The sequence below is a fragment of the Xiphophorus couchianus genome, chromosome 8, assembly GCF_001444195.1.
Source record: "Xiphophorus couchianus chromosome 8, X_couchianus-1.0, whole genome shotgun sequence".
In the NCBI taxonomy this organism is placed as follows: domain Eukaryota; kingdom Metazoa; phylum Chordata; class Actinopteri; order Cyprinodontiformes; family Poeciliidae; genus Xiphophorus; species Xiphophorus couchianus.
Window position 1 is genome coordinate 24,980,987 of NC_040235.1, and position 18,812 is coordinate 24,999,798.

General features: G+C 40.8%; 1 protein-coding gene across 4 annotated transcripts; it reads left to right on the forward strand.

The window, feature by feature from the left end:
* Window positions 1-55: 55 nt before the first annotated feature.
* lin54 (lin-54 DREAM MuvB core complex component) lies at window positions 56-17,818 on the forward strand. Of its 4 annotated transcripts, none has more exons than XM_028025581.1 (16): window positions 56-201; window positions 2,314-3,059; window positions 6,456-6,567; window positions 6,650-6,780; window positions 9,730-9,885; window positions 10,015-10,216; window positions 10,600-10,673; window positions 10,766-10,963; window positions 11,042-11,133; window positions 11,829-11,900; window positions 12,942-13,044; window positions 13,140-13,277; window positions 13,383-13,585; window positions 14,082-17,060; window positions 17,437-17,475; window positions 17,679-17,818. In XM_028025581.1, exons 2-14 carry the CDS (start codon window positions 2,343-2,345, stop codon window positions 14,281-14,283), a joined length of 2,400 nt encoding a protein of 799 aa, XP_027881382.1. In that variant the 5' UTR covers window positions 56-201; window positions 2,314-2,342; the 3' UTR covers window positions 14,284-17,060; window positions 17,437-17,475; window positions 17,679-17,818. The 4 variants fall into 4 exon arrangements, with proteins under 4 accessions (XP_027881382.1, XP_027881384.1, XP_027881385.1 ...); XM_028025583.1 differs by having other exon boundaries at window positions 14,082-17,042; XM_028025582.1 differs by lacking the exon at window positions 56-201 and adding an exon at window positions 1,094-1,442.
* The last annotated feature ends 994 nt before the right edge of the window (window positions 17,819-18,812 follow it).

Genomic DNA, 18,812 nt, shown 5'->3' on the forward strand with positions numbered 1-18,812 from the left:
GTGACGAGGTTAATTACGTTTCTATTATAAGTAAATATTGCGCTGTACCTTTAAACAAAGTGTCACGGTGACGTCGAACGTGGAGGGCGTGGCCGCTCTGTGAAATGTCAGGGAGGAATGGCGCTCGGCGCGGTATTTTGAACAATCGCCTTTTCCTTTCCTCGGTTCACCTGGAAACGCTGCCCAGCGTTAAGATCTCGGGTAAGCACGGCTGCATATTGGCCCCCTCTACGCTTGACTGCAGCGTATCCCACCGGAAGCTGCAAAGTTAAGGATGTAAATAATGTTGAGGTATAATGTGCTAGCTAGCTCGAGTTAGCCAGCTCAGCAACTTCGCTAGTACAGTCAGTTTGTCCTGCCCGCTGGGCTGGCTTCATGAAGCTGCTGATACTGCTCATAAAGATAGCCAGGAAGGCGCAGAGTTTCCCTAGAAATTATTATGTACAGTATGACTAATGTTTAAACAATTTGGGGACAAAATGAACACTTTTTTTTTTTCAATGTAGGATATGCGGCTAGTATTTTGTGAACCGTCTGGTTAGTTAACTTACTATAAAGTAAAGGCTTCAGCTGGACAATGACAGGTTATGGTCGGTCTAGTGACGCGGTTGTTGTTCCTTTAAGCGACTGATCCTGTTAATACAAGATGTGTAAATGATTACTGATGAGCACAAGTCGAATCAGACACACAGTGGAGCCTGTTGTATTGAAACACATAGTTACAGCAGCTTGAACTGGAATTGTGCCGCAAAATGTTTGCTTCTAAATGGATTTCTCAGGTGACAGGAGCAATTAATGAAAGCTAGCTTTGTTTATACTGTCAGTGTGTAGGAAGAGTACATCGTTGAGTACATTTACAACCAAGTTTCTTATTAATTTCCGGCCTTGTTTCTACGTGTTTTTTTGTTTGTTTGTTTTTTTTTTAACGAGTTGTCTCTGTAAAAGTCGCAGTCCTATGGGGGAAGAATATGAAATGGATAGTGTTAGCCGCAGAGCTAACCGAGTTGATGACGAGGTAAAAATGGCGGATCTTTCGAAATCCAACTCCGGCCCGAAATAGTAACGCAACGAGCTTGACGCTTTCCCCCCCAGTTTTTTACCCCAAGCGACATCACGTCTTGGGTTGTTTTTAATGCAGACGGACGCAGCCCGCGTTTGTTGGCCGTCCTTCCTTCCAGGCTCATTGGGGGAAACTCCGAGCAGGGAGTGTGTCTGTGTGGAGTGAATATAGGGAGGGCAGAGGGGGGTTCATGTATGAGCGTTTCGCTGGATTAATGTGGAGCAGAGTGCGGCAAGACAAAGATACGCCGGAGATAAACGGCGCGGCCTAGCGGACCCACCGTCAGCTGTCAGCGTCTGTCAAAATCAGCTCGAGTCCAAATGTACCTCCAGCTCATCACTGCGCTCCTTTAATCTGCCCTCCCTGGCAGCTAACATTACAGGTCAAGTTCTCAAAGCGGGCATTTTGGTGTCAACTCACTGCTAGCTTTGGCTTGGCTAGCTTTATGTTTGTTGGGTTTGGAGGGTTGTCTAAAGGCTTTCCTGTTCATGCACATTTGCATTACGTGCAGCCAGTTGAATTAAACGACGTGTTCGGAAGTTGATAGTTGAAACGTGAACCATTCTCTTAATTTCATCTTCATTGTTTTTGTTTCAGTTACCATGGCAAAAGCAAGGGAGGCATTTTGGATTACAGCGTTCACGCACAAGGCAATTCAGCGTGCTTTACAGAAAAAAACACACACTACAGTTAGCAGATAAATACATTAAAAGGGCTACCATGCAAAGGAAGTGTGACATCTAAAGACAAAAGCTATTTGAATGTTAAACTATTAGAAAATACATAGAATAGGGTTTATGAGAGGACCATAGAAATGAACGGCCGCCCTTATTTAGTCTTGGTCCTTAATAAGCACGTCTCTGCACATATTTAAAACCAGTTCCAGCATTAAATGTTCATTAGAATTTAAGGTTTATGAATCTTTGAAAATGTGTTCTTGTGTTATTATGCCATTACCATATTATTTGAAAACAGTCTCAAAACAACAATATTATCGCTATAACTTATGAGACAGTTTATCGTCCAGCAAAATTATTACCATGACAGTGCAGCAATAAAAAGCAAAAAATTGTCATGCGGTTATTTCAAGATATTTTCATGAACTTCACTCAAGAACAGTTTTTGTCTTGTTTCTTTTTTGGGTATTTTATGGATTTGTTTCATTAGAGACTTGTATTCCATTCAGTTTTGCTCTCGTTTTGAAACTTCTCATTTTTGACACATCTAATTGGTTTTATTATTATTTTTTTTAGGTCTAACGGACAGCTAAGAGACGGCAAGCATGGATGTGGTGTCACCGGAGCTCAACAGTCTCCTTCCTGATGAAATCATGGATACGGAGGCCATAGAGGAGGTCCCTCACTCCCAGTCAGAGCCCATGCATGACACGCCTGTCCCCATGGAAACAGACGCTCCCGTGACATCGGAAAGTTTAAACATCTGCTCCAACGCCGCTCCGGCGGAGCACGTCCAGGCCGTGACCACCGCTGCAGCTGCAGACTCCGCCCCCGGGAGTCAGTCTTCTGTCACGATTTCAGCTTCGTCGACCTTGTTCACCATCAAGCCCGCCTTGGCTACTTCCACGGCTGCGACCAAAACTACAGACAGCCTCACCGGAACGACGGTTTCCACGAGCGGCACGCAGAAGCTCGCGACTCCGTTCGCCTTTTCTGCCGCCAATCACCAGATCATTCTGAGTAAGGTGGCCTCGGCTCAAGCCACGGAGGCGGCGAAAGCTGCGGCCGCCCCGGCCCAAGTCATCAAACAAGAAGGGCAGAAACTTTTGGTCACGGCGATAGGGAAGTCGGGGCAGTCGATTGTGCTCCAGTTGCCCCAGACAGGCAGCAAACCCGGGGTTTTGCAGACTTCAGGGGACGCGAAGTCTCAGACGCCGCAGTTCAAAGTGGTGACTATTGATGGGAGAGAGCTGAAACCAGTGGTGGGGAGCGCTGGCAACCAGGTGACCACATTACAGGCCCATCAGCTGAAGACCATGCAGGTAATAATGCTTGGTTTGTGTTCATAATACAACAAATTAAAGGAACGCCAACTGAGGATTTAACATGGCTATCGATGTATCAATGACCTGAGTTAGGCAGTTTCACACTCTGTCTTCTGGTTGGAGAATAAAATCCTGTCCTTTTTTTACCTGAGTGGTGAATGCACTCTACACAAACTCCAACAGGTCGTGATGACCGAAACAACTGACTGAAGACGAGCCAAAGTTTGCTCTACTGTCAGTAACTGCGTTTCCATTACAAATGTGCACAAAACTTTGGTGATGTTTTGTCAGTTGTGAAAAAGCACAATGTTGCAATTGCTGCATTTCCATTAAATAAGAAATGCAGGGGCGTGCCGTGGTGGCGTGGGGGTTAGCGCGACCCACGTTTGGAGGCCTCGGGTCCTCGACGCGGCTGTCGTGGGTTCGACTCCCGGACCCGGCGACGTTTGCCGCATGTCTTCCCCCCTCTCCTTCCCCCTTTCCTGTCAGCCTGCTTTGTAGAAGGGGACTCTAGAGCCCACGAAAAGACCCCCTGGAGGGGTAAAAAAAAAAAAAAAAAGAAATGCAATGAAAGTCACAAGTGAATTAACGTTTCTTCATGCTATAAGTCATTGAATATATGCTACAACGTCATCCTCCTACTACTTGCTGTCGTCTTCCGTTTCTTTTCTTTTAGTAACATCCGGTTGTTGTTCATAAGATTCGTGCGATGCGAAAAAGGGTTTCCATTGTAGTTTTATCAAGTATGCTAATTTTGATAAATTAAAAAAACAAAAATGTCCTCCTAGCACAATTTTTTTTTTTCTCCAAAATTGCCATGTTTCCATTAAGCACATTTATTTTCAGAATTCCAATTTGCGCAATTTTATGATCAATCGAAACGCAACTACTGAGGTGTATATAAAGGAGCTGAACGAAGATGCAAGACGATATTTACTAGAGATGCATCGATTGTGGATTTTAATGGCCGATCATCAATCTTTAAAACCCCTTAACTGGGGGTGCTGTGGTGGCGCAGCGGTTAAGTACAACCCTTAGTCCTTGTTGCGGCCGTCGCAGGTTTGATTCCCGGCCTGGTGACCTTTGCTGCATGCCTTCCCTCTCTCTCTTTACCTACTTTCCTGTCTTGGCACTTTCAAATAAAGGCCACCAAAAAAAAAACCCTTAAAAAAACTTAACTGTCACCCTTCGATGGATCCATGACAACATCAATGTCCTCATGTTGTAGATAAGATCGGTTCCACATATAAGCATCGTCCGATCACCCAAAATAAGGAAATCAGGGTGGACTTATCTGCACACCCCAATTAGTAATCCATGCATACTGAAACCACATCACTTCTCCATTACAGTTTATATTGGTCCTAAAAACAAAATCCAACCCGACCTGGTCTTATTAACTTCTGCACCCTACATATTTTCTTTATTTCCTCAATAGGTTAAGCTATCTACTACTATAATTAGATTAACACAACTTCATACAGCATTCTGCGTGCTGTATGTATTTTAGGCCGACTAAACGCACCATAGACGCCTGACGCGAACCTGACCATCAAGCAAATAATTCTGGTTTGGACCATGCATCTAAACTCTACTCTTTATTAAACAGTATCTCTGCTCATATGCTTAACATGTTCTGTTTTGTAAATAATTTTTCACACCCAACAAGGGTTAATGGACTGCAGACCTGACGGGTATAGTAACCGTAGACGTTTGTGTAAACAAACACCTAATGGAGCCCAGCATACAGGGTTATGAATCATAAGAGGTTACAGAAAGTCTGTAGATCCCTGTTAAGATGCCAGATGTTTGTGAGTTGCAACCTTCTCCCCTGTAGTGTGGCATTTTGTCCTGTGGGACAAGCAAACAACTCTCAGAGGAGGGGAAGAAAAAGCAAAAACTGCAACAGCCTGTTAGCATGAGTGTGTGCACCCTTATGCTAATACTTGTTGGAGCGCCTTTTAAATCAGCCATCTTTGGTTGGAACCTGTCGGCATCACACATCTCGTCTTTGTAATATTTTCCAACTTTACCCGGCAGCAGCTCTCCACAACTCTGATTGTGAGGACAGTTCTTATCCGTAGCCTCTTTATCATTATTATTATTTTGTTTTTCTTATTATTTTTAAGTGACCTTACAGATTTTCATTATGCTGTTGTCAATATAATATTTAAAAATGGCCTCAAAACAACAATAAAAATCCAATAATTATTGGGACAATTTATCTTCTAGCAAAATTTGTTATTGGGACGGACCTATTCAGCGCCACATTGCATCATTCTTATGCTTTCCATTTGAATGACATTGAATATATTTTTGCAACATTGGTGTAAAAACATTTGATATGAGTGCATTAAGATTTTTTAATTTTTTATTTATTTATTAACAAACATCTGGTGTCTCCAAACTTACTGTCATGTGGGCCAAAGTCAAAAGCGTCAGTACTTAAACACTAACATTACCAAAAATGTTGTGATTGAAAAAAAAGTTACCTACTCAACTATAAACTATTATTTTATTAATTCTACTTTATATACAGTACAGACCAAAAATTTGGACACACCTTTTAATTCAATGAGTTTCCTTTATTTTCATGACTATTGACATTGTAGATTCACACTGAAGGCATCAAAACTATGAATAACACATGTGGAAATATGCACTAAACAAAAAAGTGTAAAACCGAAAATACCCCTTATATTCTAGTTTCTTCAAAGTAGCAACCTTTTGCTGTGATTACTGCTTTGCACACACTCTGCATTTTCTTGATGAGTTTCAAGAGGTCGTCACCTGAAATGGTTTTCACTTCATAGGTCAACCTGTCAGGTTAATAAGTGGGATTTCTTGCCTTATAAATAGTCATGAAAATAAAGAAAACCCATTGAATTAGAAGGTGTGTCCAAACTTTTGGTCTGTACTGTATATATACGTATATCACAACAGGATTGTAGATCCAAAACTTCAAATGTTTTTATTTCTTGTTTTTCTTGTCAAATCAAAAACATCCAGTTTGCTTATCACTCTGGGCTCAAATGGAGAAAACTCGAACAATATTTTGTCTATTCTCTGCAAATGAAGAGAGAATTTTGGTCAGTTTTTATTTGAAAAACACTTGCTGGACTTGGCTGAGTTTTAATACAGCAATTGGACGTATTTTAAGGTGTGTTTTAGACTCTGCCAATGAGGACATGCGGTCCTAGTTACCATGACGATGGAAAGAAAGCAGAAAGCTTGGAAAGTGATGACTTTCTGTTCAACATTTTTGTGTGTAGATTTGCATTTAAAAGTTGTAGTTTTGTCCTTTTTTCTTTATCGGGGGTCCTCAAAAAAAAGAAATCAGCTGCAAGTAACGCTGATTTATTATTTCTTTTAAAAACTGGTCTCCTCCTTTAGATCCCCAAGAAAACACCAGCATCCTCAACTGCTCCAATCAAGTTCATTATCACAAAGACGGTCAACAGCAAAGGCCTGAGTCCTCAGACGTCGGTGACTCCTGTTATCGCAGGTAAGCGTCTCGTCTGACCCGACAACTACCTGCTGCATTCGACGCGTGTCTGCCTCGTTAATGCTCCGAGGTGCGTTTCCAGGGCGCGTGGTCACACAAACGTCTCCGGTGATGTCGCCGAAAACCATCACGCTGTCCGAGCCCCACAACACTACGATCCAGAGCGTTCCTGGCAAAAAGATCGCCATCTCGCCTCTGAAGACTCCCAGCAAGGTGAGCTGCTGGGGGATCTGCTGGGTTCAGGCTTAAGATGGCGCTAAACACTGAGCTCTGAAGACCGGTCAGGCCTGCAACTAACGATTATTTTAGTTGCTGGTTATTGCATTGATTATTCTGATGATTAATTGGTTAATCAGATGCAAAAATTGGCACCTTCTGCAGATTTTTAATCTAACCACGTCTGCTCGTTTCATTCGGTATTGGAAATGCATAACAAATTGCAAATAAGATGATTTAATTCCTTTTAGATAAGATAAGATTTATTTGTCATTGTCATCAACAGATTACAACGAGATTGAGATTTGCTCGACTCGAGTTAAGATGCAGGTTATGTGTATATACGTAATATACCAAGATAAAGAAATGAATAGTACAAAATGAGAAATAAACTTAGACATCAGAAGATGGTTGCAGCGCCTGGAGGTGTCGCAACAGAATTTACATTTATAACAAAGTGGTGTCAAGAGCAGAAGTTCTTATGCCTTTGAATTTAGTGCCATAATTGCCATCGTTAGCGCCTTTTTGTAGTTTTTACATGACAGGGTTTCCCCCAGAAGACTTGCTAAGCCCGGTGGTTGGGGCGTAGGCAGTCAAAAAAACGTAAATAAATAAGCAATGCCACGCCGGGTGGGGGGCGTAAAGCCTGGTGGCCCGCCAGGCTTATAATACACTGGAGGAAACCCTGCACTATTACTGAGTTAATCATAAACTAATTTAGTAATCGGTTAATTGTTAACTCGAGTATAGACACTCAAAAAAGACCAATTGCTAAAACAGCAGCACACTCACAGCAGCAATTAAACTAACATTGTGCAAAAATTTATGCATTTTGCTTTGAAGATTTTAAAAATAATATTCTTTCCATGTAAAAACGCTCCACTCAAAACTCAAGTGCATATTAAGACTAAATCTTTTGGTAAGCACATTTTGTTACCCAATTGTTAATCAAAACACTAATCATCAGATCAGCTCTTCACAGTGTTGATAAGTTAAGCAGAAAGTTAAGTGTTTTTTTGTTTTGTTTTTTTAGCTAAAATTATCAAGCGTACGCTAAAGGAATGATATTATTGCATTTCATGCAGTACAATATTAATTTTCCTATTTTAAAAAGGAATTGAAATATTTACATCCTTCAAGGCAGTGGTCCCCAACCGTTTTATTACCGCGGACCGGTCAAGACTCGGCAATTTTGCTGCGGCCCGGGGAGCATCAGATAATGCTTCTGCATGTTCGTGTTCCAGCTAAAGCCTTTTTTTTTTTTTTGCCCCGATTTTCCCTTTACGACAATCTTACAACGTAATGCAGTGTATGGTGTGTTGAATATGCCCGATTTTAGATCGGGCATCTTCAACATTGTCTTGGCCCGATTATCGCAGCCTGTGGGGGTTTTCCCTGACTGGGAGCAGAACGCAGCCTGTTGAATGTGACAGGTAGCCAATCAGAAAGCACGATGACGTAAGAATGGAGGGGAATCCCAAACTGTTGACATGGCAACTGAGAATCCGATGGACATCAGAGGTGATATGTGGAAATTTTTATTACTATATGTAAACGTCATTTTTTTACATGTTTATTGTATGTGGTTATGTTTATTCAGTTAAAATTGTTAACTACAAACATAACTCCCCTCCAAATCATAGTGCAGCAAATAGAGCGGCTGCTCCCGCCGTCTTATATCAAATGCCTTTTCTTTTTGTTTCGTCTTTTATCGCTTAAAATGAGTCCACAAACTATCACTGCTGCTTCTACATCGTCATCCATGTTTGATTATTCTAAATTCACCTATGGTATGTTGGTTTTACTGGATTTTCTTCTGGAATCGGGATGTTCGTGAGTGGAATCGGTTCGTGTGTGGTGTGTTGCTGCTGCCGTGTGGCTGGACACACGAACCGACCGAACCTGTTGGACTTTTATCGGCTCTGTGGTCACAGAGGTTTGGAAAATCGGCCGACAATCCTTAAATCGTGCCGTGTGAACCAGACCTAAAACTCACAAGCTCCACTCCTCTCATCTCACTGCCCTAACGCTCTCTGACTCTGGTCGCTATGGTAACGTGTACATATCCCTTCAAAATAAGATATAGATGTGCCACAAAAACGAACATTTTACTTTTGTGAAAATTTTAACTCACAATAACGACTAATGGAGCCCTGAGCTTGTTTCTCTGTAATGAGACGATCCATCTGGGAGTGATGAGAGACAATGACACCAGAAGTGTTGCTTATGCACAGGGTGCTCATGGTCTCTACTGGCGAATCAGTTTGAAGCTTCATTCCCTCATTAACGAGCCGGTCACCATATCATGCAGAGCTTGGAATGTGGGAATCACCTGCCGGGTTAAATCCATTCTCCTGTCTCTTCTCTGGGCTTTTTCAATTCGCAAAGAAACTTTCCAAAGAATCTGATCTGTTTCTGACTCATTTTGCTGCTTGTGGCTCAATGTTGGCGCGCAAGACGTAACCGAGAGAATCCAGTTAAAGGATTTTCAAAAAATAAAAGCTCATCCAGACTCGCATAATACATAAAACGGAAATATTTAATTGTTTCTTACCCGGTACCTATTTTCAACCCGGAGGTTGGGGACCACTGCTTTAAGGTATTTCTATTGATGTTTAAAAAATTGCTTAAATAAAACAATCAACAGAATGTGCCAATTTCTTTCTATTTGATGAATCGTCAGAATAATGGGTTAATCAATAACTAGTATCTTTAATTGCATCACTACGCTGACGCTATCTAATGCAAATGGGTTAAGACTAACTAATGGTGTTTTAACTTTTTCCTAATTAAAATATTTTTTACCTTTTTTTTTGTTTGTTTTAGTATTTATAGATTTTTATTTTTGTATGTGTACCTAAAGAGAAATCGCTTTCGATTCAGATAAAACCTAGCTTAGACACTGATGTGTAAATATTTAATCCGCATGTTATTTGTGTCGTCCAGGTAACCGTGGTGTCAGTGGCTTCCCCGCCGTCCAACACCAGCCAGAAGTCAGTAGCTCTGCCCGTCAATGTAGCACTTGGCCAGCAAATTCTTGCAGTCCAGCAGTCGGCGCCTGCATCTCCAGTCAAGGTGGCCACCAGCCAGACGACGGCGCAGGTGAGGCCACCTGCTACACGTCTGCAGAATCCTCTGCTCTCCCTTTATTCCAGTTACCGGTTTTCTGCTCAGTGACCCCCCTGCATTTATTCACCTGAAACCTCGTCTTTTTTTTCTGAACCGTCTCAGAACATTAAGCCTGTCCAGTCCGTCGCCGTGGGAGGAGTGGGCGGCTCCCAGTTCAAGACCATCATCCCTCTGGCCACCCAGCCGAACGTGCAGCAGATTCAGGTGCCGGGCAGCAGGTTTCACTACGTCCGCCTCGTCTCGGCGACCACGGCCAGCGCGGCGGGCCAGCCCAGCGCTCCCAACACCAGCTCAGTGCCCACGGGTAAACTCTAAACTCCTCCCGCTCCCTCTGCTAATTCAGAGCTAGCTTTCTTGTGTTGGCAGGAAGTAGGGATGAAACGATTAATCGCGATGAATCGATTATTGAAATGAGCGTTAACAAATTCAGTAACCGATTAATCGTTAACTGGAGAATACAGTTAACAGCTGCATTTAAGAATTTAAAATTTTAATGTTTATTTGTATTTAAAGTATTGTTAGTATTTTATAATAGGCTTAAATGGTTAAATGAAAAATCTGCAGAATGTGCCAATTTTTGTCTTATCTGATTAATCGGCACTTAATCGATTACTAAATTAATCGTTAGTTGCAGCCCTACTCGGAAAGCGTGCCTGGACCTTACCGTGTGTGTTTTATGCTTTCCAGGTAAACCTTTAGTGGTGAACACCGGAGCGGTCAGGATGTCGGTCCCAGTCGTCCAAGCACAGACAATGAAACAAGTAAAGCAGACGGTGTATGCTCGCTGGTTTCTGGGGGAGTTTGTGTGTGTGAAATGTTCCTAAGCTGTCCTCTTGCATTCTGCTGCCTGTAGGTGGTGCCTAAGCCCTTGACAGCTGCACCACAAGTGGTCACCACCACTCAGACGCAGCAGCGACTCATCATGCCCGCCACCCCTCTGCCCCAGATCCAGCCCAACTTCACCAACCTGCCCCCAGGGACCGTCCTCACATCTGCCCCCGGTGGCAGCAATGTGGGTTACGCCGTCGTTCCAGCACAATACGTCACACAGGTTCGTACTACTTTTCTTTATTCCTTTTCTCGAAGCATTTATAGAACATTTCTGATGTGGTAACGTCTTTTATTGCAGCTCCAGCAGTCACAGTTTGTGACGCTCGCCAGCAGCTCTAGTTTTCCTGCGTCCAGCAGCATCCAAACTCAGGCCAAACTCCCTTATAATGGGTAAGACGGGAAAGCTTTTATTTTATTTGGCTTTTATGCTTATTGTTTACAGATTGTATTTACTCTATCTAACGATGAGTTAGATAGAGTAAATACAATCGATGCTGGCGTTCTCACTAAAACCAGGAAGATAGAGCACATAACACCAGTTTTAAAGTCCCTCCACTGGCTCCCTGTAGCTCAAAGAATAGACTTTAAAATACTGTTGTTAGTTTATAAATCACTGAACGGCTCAGCACCACAATACATTAAAGATCTGCTGTTGTTGTATGAACCTTCCAGACCTCTCAGGTCTTCAGGTTCTGGTTCTGCTCTGCATCCCCAGAACCAGAACCAAACGAGGAGAAGCAGCTTTCAGCATCTATGCACCACAAATTTGGAACAAACTTCCAGAAAACTGTAAAACAGCTGAAACACTGACTTCTTTAAAACTCTACTAAAAACCCACCTGTTTAGAATTGTATTTGAAATGTAATCAATTACAAATTTATTGATGGAACTTGACTTAATGATTGATTCTATATTGCTTTGTGTTTCTGTGTTTGTAGTGATGTAAAGCACTTTGAAATGCCTGGCTGCTGAAATGTGCTATACAAATAAAATTTGATTGATTGATTGATATCTCTACTGATGTTAGAAGCTACACTTGTTCTCTTTGTTTTGTCCGTGTTTTAATATGATTCGTTGCTTTAAAGCGTGTCGGCAGCAGAGACGACCTCGAGACCCAGAAAACCATGCAACTGCACCAAGTCACAGTGCCTCAAGCTGTAAGTCTGACTGGTTTGGCTTCGTTAAAGTGGTAGTGGGACATGTGTTCACTGTCGGGGTTCGTCCAACATCTTGAAAAGTATCGAATTAGCTATCATCACTCTCAAGATCTGGAGAAGGGTGAAAAACGGAACGATGAGCGAGGAAAAAATTAGAAAAGAAATCACACAATAATGGTTGCTTTTTAATGTAGTTTTTATATTGAATGATAATTAAATAAGATTTTTATGCTTAAATTGCCTCATCACAAGATTAACAATTTTTTTCATTATTATTGTGGTTTTTGACAATCGATTGATCGCATAACAAAGTAATATGAACTCCCAATTTCCATTCTGATGATTAAGATTTTTTGTAATTTTGTTTAGAGACATCATAATGCGTTTTATTTATGGTTGCAGGTGTGTGTGGTTTTTATGTTAGTTTAATTTATAGTTTTTGGTTGTTGTTTATTTTAGGATATGTAAAATGTCTTCCAGTGTTAAGTGTTGTTTACTAAATTAATGTTTACTGGTCAAGAGAGCGAACATGCATTATCAATGCGTTCCATATTATATTACATAATTTTTTTAGGAGTTCCTCCAAAAGTTATGTAATATAATTGCATAATTATTATTCACTCAATAATTGTGAGTTTATTGCTGTTTTTTATTTCTTTAGCAAATATGGTCCAAAACATTCTATTTAAATGATGCTAACTCCCACCTGCAGGTGGCAGAATTTCTTTACTTCTGCTGCCTCAGACTTGATGTCAAGTTCCACTCCGTGATCCACATGGCGAGTAACAAAACGTCGTATTTACTGTCAAACGCAAACCCAGTAAAATTATTTTTTGCCCGACTTGCAGTACGGCACTTTTTTTGAACGGGTCCAACAAGAAAAAAACATCCAAAATTTCATACGAGAATTTCTAAAGTAGCACCACAAAATCAGTGCGTGACTGCAAACAAACCCACACAATCAATTGCAAAAGCTTCTTGGAAACGTTTAGAGGAGATGCAAAGCATCAAATTGAACTTTTCTCATGTTTCCTCCCACAGGTACTGCGACTGCTTTGCAAACGGAGAGTTTTGTAATAACTGTAACTGCAACAACTGCTTCAACAATCTGGAGCACGAAACGGAACGACTCAAAGCCATCAAGGTAGTTTCCAGGTTCGGTGTCTGCAGGGACACTGTCGCCTAAACCGTTTGATGGATACTAAGAGGAAGTTGTTTTTTTTGTTTTTGTTTTTACAGACCTGCTTGGACAGAAACCCAGAGGCCTTCAAACCTAAAATTGGCAAAGGCAAAGAGGGCGAGTCGGACCGCCGGCACAGCAAAGGCTGCAACTGCAAGCGGTCGGGCTGCCTGAAGAACTACTGCGAGTGCTATGAGGTTCGCGTACCTCCGTCTCAGCAGTCGGGCAGGAGTCTCATTCAAAAAAAAAAAAAAATCCTTTTTATTTTTTCCTTTTTAATTAAGTTTTTCTTTATCTTGAAGGCAAAGATCATGTGCTCGTCCATTTGCAAATGCATCGGTTGCAAAAACTTTGAGGAGAGCCCGGAGAGGAAGACGCTCATGCATCTGGCGGACGCGGCAGAAGTGAGGGTCCAGCAGCAGACGGCGGCCAAGACCAAACTGTCCTCACAGATCTCAGACCTGCTGATGAGGACAACTCCCATTATATCGAGTGGAGGCGGGAGGTACTCAAGCACGTCCATCCTTTTCTAACATTTACTTAAATAGAAATGCAGCTATTTTTTTTTTTTGCCATTTCATATCCAAATCAATTTTAAGAACTATAATATACAAAAATGTACAATTTAAAAATGCTTACTTTGAACTTTCCTGCTGCGAACAGTCGTTGCTTAATTGAAAATTTAACAGAGATTATAAGAACTATCAGAAATGGCGTTCCCCAGGGGCGTGTTCTTGCCACCCTTCTTCTCTAGTGTCCTCCAGGAGTGCTGGACGTTCTGTCTAACCAGAATCCGTATCATCACCTTTGTAAAATAATGGAAGGCGATTTGATTTTAATTTAATTTAAATCTTTACACCGTATCGCCTAGCCTACAGTTGCCACTGTAAAATAGCATAATCCATCTTAGCTCTGCAAACATTTGAACTTGAGGAAGAAAAATCAACATGAATAAACATCCCGTTTTGCTTAAACCTCTGTTTCTTCCTTTCCTGCCGCAGGCTGCCGTACACGTTCGTGACGAAAGAAGTGCTGGAAGCGACGTGCGAGTGTTTACTAGAGCAGGCCAAACGGGCCGAACAGACTCGTCAGCCTCAGGCGGAGGCGGAGAGGGTGATCCTGGAGGAGTTCGGACACTGCCTCATGAGCATAATCAGCTCTGCCGGGAAAGCTAAGACAGACTGCGCCTCCATCAACTGCTAGGCCGAACTCTTCTGGCTCTCTGTCCGCAAACTCTTGAACAAGGAAGAGCCGGACTCTCTGGCTGCTCTCCGGAAACGCTGAAAGCGGAGAGGTCCTCCAGACTGCCGGAGTTCAGCTGCATTAATAGGCTTGAGCTGGAAAACAAAAGGACAGAGCACACTGCCTCCGAAACATGAACTTCAGCCCGATTTATTGCCCTCTAAGGGCTCTCCGGATCTCTCCTCTCCTTTGTTTTTATTTTTTACACTCTATTCTTTTGCCATCTTGACGTTTTCCAAGAACCCCTGTATTTTAATGTCAACAGTTTATCTGTGTTTATCAGTAGATCTTTTTGATATTTATTTTAACAAACCTTTGTAATCAAGTGTGAGTGTTAATATGCAAGGTTTAGAGCTCTGCAGTCTGTCGATTATTAACCGAGGCTAGGCTAAGCTATTCCAGCAGCAGAAAGTGGAGATTTTCTACAGGTATACAGAGAGAGGGAGACAGAGCCCTCCTGGTAGCAGCTGAACACACTCAGACTGATAGAGTTCCACTTTTTCCCCAGGTGCTCTTATATGCTTTATTAAATGCATACTGTACATGAACTCACAGCTGACTTGAGAAAACTTTAGGTCCATATGACTGACGGTAATGACAAATTACCGGGATTTACACCAGCTGTTTTCGTCCGACTTAAAATTTTGTTTTAACCCTCCCGCGGTTGTAAAAGAGTAAATCAACACCCTGCGCGCGATCCGGCGGGGTGGCACCAGTACCGCGCGCGTGCGTGGCTTCGGGAACTGACTGTCTCTTTGCATCAACTCGGAGACACGGGTATGGCGTCAACTCTAAACGACATACCGCTGGCTTTGCTCGTGTGCCAACGCTGGCTTTAAAAAGCTCGACGACCGCGGGAGGGTTAAAAGTAACAGGTTCTCACTGCTCAGAAACCCAGAATTTAAACAGAACTTTGCAAAATTATACCCCAAATAAAAGTAAACTCAGTCGGTTAAAGTCATACTGGACGTGCACATCCAAGATAACTTTTGTTCTGGTTTTGGAATAGCTTCCCAGGTTTACTGGCTGCATTTGTTAAAGAAAAAAAATAAATAAACCCATGCTACCTTCTGTTGCCCTCCCCACAAACAATCTATTTTAGGGACACACCGATATGAAAACTTTGGCCAATACCAATATCGATATTAACCTTGCTGTTATGGTTGATTAACCAATATTTTCCGTTGACATGGCTTCTCTACTTCAGCTCTGCAGCCCTCAATCCTGCCCTGTATCATGATTTTTATTTCAAGTAAAAAGTAGTGAAATACAAAAAGAACACAGGAGTAGGTAGAAGTAAAATAAAAACTAATTCCCGTTACTCTTCTTTTACAGTATGTCATGATAATTTCTAAGTATTATTTGCATATTTGATACAGTTCAGATTATTATATCAACTTAACACTTCATAACTCGGTCTGACAGAAAAAAGTTACTGATTTCTTCAATTTGTATCATCAGTACAACCCCTCCTCCATTAGTAGTTCTCAATTTTTTTGTATTGCTTTGCAAAATTTCTTGTTTGGGCTTTGCTTCAACTCGTCTCTCATGCCATCCCATATACACTCCACAAATTGATACACATAATCCTCCTTGTAGTACGAACAGTGTTGTGTTTTTGTTAATTAAGTTGACCTCTGAAATTGTACCTCCTCTTCTCCGTCACTAAACATTTGTTGAATGTTTCCAGGAAGTTAACCGATTCTTGTTTTAAACGTAAGAACTGTTTTATATTTAACCACATCCCATAATTTTTGTGTTTGCTTTCAAAAACAGCTTAAATGCAGATTGTGAGCTATTCTGATTGAAGTGTTACCCCAAACTTCCACACTATAACTCGGGTACGATAATATTAGAGATGAAAACAAGAGGAGCCTTGTGATTAAGTATGTAACGAGTTTTGCCCAAAATTGAAATTGTCTTTGCTAGTTTTGATACAACTTACTTCATTTTGGATTTCCAGCAGAGTTTATGGGCCAGTATCACATGGAGACACACTTCATTTCAAATACTCTTCCCACTTCAATATTATCAATTTATTATTTTTACTGTTGTATGTAAAGAAATATTGTGATTTTAAAATTACACATGCAGAAGTCTCATGTCGCCCTGGGTGGTTGCCCACGTCGCCCATATCGGAAACCGCCAATGGGTATAGTGTTGAATTTTGTCTGTTTGATTTATTTGAAACACTTCAGTTCATTACAACCATTTTTATTCTATTTTACAAACACGTCCCCTAAACCAGAGGTTCATATGTGGTCACCATTGTATTTAGTTAACAGGGTTCAACACACTCTTCACCACCAGACTGGTACGTGTGTCAAAGTGAAAAGCAAGAAGCTAAAGTTTCCTGAAGATTTAATTTTCTAATCTCACCACTTGATGGCAGTGTTCTTCCAATAGTGGTGCCTGCTGAACAACAGTACGACCAACTACGTCACCGTGCAGCTCAAAATGAGCCTTTTTACAATAAATAATCATAACTCATGAAAATACTTTGCTACAATGAAAAAGAAACGGAACATGGGTATAACGCGTCTCGGCACATTCCAACCGCTAGGTGGCCGTAGCGGCAAAAAGCGAGTAATTTAGAGTTGCAGTGGGTGGCGACACCTTTGGTTCGCTGCTAACCACCATTAATCCACAGCAGAAGAAGAGGAAGGCGGAAAACGATGTTAAGGCCAACGTGCAGCTGCAGCGTTTGGAGGAGCTCAAAGGTTTTTCTTTCTATCTGGGTACTAAAACTTTTAGTTGTAATTTTTTCGCTTATTTACATTTTAAGCAAGTTTGTGAACGAGACTCGGAAGTATTCCTCGGTTTCCACGCTATTTCAAGAGGCGAGTTGGCTAAAATAGATTCTGCAGTATAAAAATGTATTTTTTTTTTACTCCATAATTGATTTGTGAATTCAAATGAACATTAATTTGTCCCATTGTGGTGTTTGACTTTTCACGCGACGCGCTCTCGTGGCGATGGAGAAGCCACGTGCTATAACTCAGTTTGCTTTAGTTTATTCAGAGTTCAATAGAAATTAAAGAGTAGCTGTAGTAACAAAATTGAATTGATTAAAACATTGCTTGTTAAAACGTCTTACCTAATTTTGTTTTCCAGAATCTGTTAATCGAGGGGAGCTGATTTTTGTTCTTAGAGGTACGTATTGAAATCCGGTTATGTTTCTGCCATGTGCATTGCTGTCCCAATGATTATATCAATCACTACCCATCTGACCCATACATATGTATGTATGGGAGAGATTATGGATAACGACCAAAATGAGGGTGTTTTAATTAAGGTCATGTTGAGTTTTTGCCTTTTCTGCACGAGTTAACATTTCCTCATTGTTGCCCTTTCAGAGTTGCCCTGGTTTGCAGAATGCAGAGTTGGAGATGAGTCAGTCCTCATCTGGATGGCATTGACACAACTACCCCTTACAAAGATTGACCAGTTGTCTTGTGTTTTTCTTCTTAATTTAGCAAATAAATTTTGAAGTAGACATGGTGTGAGAGTTTTCCTTTCCCCCAAAACGTTTGTGCCTTTTTATAAAGGGCGTCTGTTAAAAGCTAATAAGCCACAAGTACACATGGAATAGTTACAGAAACTTTTTATGTCATGTAATATATTTGTATTCCATTTAAAGACAATGTGTAACATGAAAATGCCTTAAGATAATTCATTCTTTGTTAGAATAATCAAACATTGAGTACTGTAGTTGGATGATTATTTTGGTTTCAAGAGAATTGGATACAATTTTTATTTTTTTCCACCCCAAAATGGTGGCTTTTAATGAAGCTTATGCAAGGTGATTGTGTGAAGGACTGAGGAAACACGATTGTCTTAATGTTGAGACACTAGTTAAGTTCTGACAAACCTTGACTCGTACCAGTCATTTTGTACGAGTCAAAATGACTCATACATTTTGATGTTAAAACTAAGATTACAAGTGAAGTTAATGGTAATACTTTACAAAAATAGAAGTAAAGTACTTTATTTAGTTTGAGCAGTTTCTTTAAAAATGTTATGACATTTAAACAAAATTGAGTAAAATACTGTTAGAAAATTAAAAACCCAAATATTAGAAACAAAATAATACTGTGTTAAAAATAGGATGCTCAGATCAAACGAAATGTGTAGGGTTACTTAAAAAAACCCTTGGCTTCAAAGAAAACTACAAGATGCGTTTGTCGCAAGTAATATGTCTGTCTTTAAATTTCAATGTATAAATATATATGCTTAATTCGTGAAATATAAGATGTCTGGAAGCGTGTGTAGTTTTTTATGTCTGTCATTTTTGGATAGTTTATAAGGTAGTATTGCTAGTTTTTAAATATAATTTTATTTAAACATATTCCTATTTCCACAACTGTGTGAGTATTTACATTTATTCGTTAAATACTAGAAATGTATGGAAAATTAAAATAAAATCCTTTAATAAGATGCATTTTATCAAAAGCAGCTGCTCTTTTGATCAAAATGAGCACGAGTTATGC

Bases quoted from the DNA above. Each gene is read 5' to 3' on its own strand.
- lin54 (XM_028025581.1), top strand. From the start codon at position 2,343: ATGGATGTGGTGTCACCGGAGCTCAACAGTCTCCTTCCTGATGAAATC. The intron at 13,278-13,382 runs GTTCGCGTACCT...TTTATCTTGAAG, and splicing joins ACTACTGCGAGTGCTATGAG to GCAAAGATCATGTGCTCGTC. The intron at 13,586-14,081 runs GTACTCAAGCAC...TTCCTGCCGCAG, and splicing joins ATATCGAGTGGAGGCGGGAG to GCTGCCGTACACGTTCGTGA.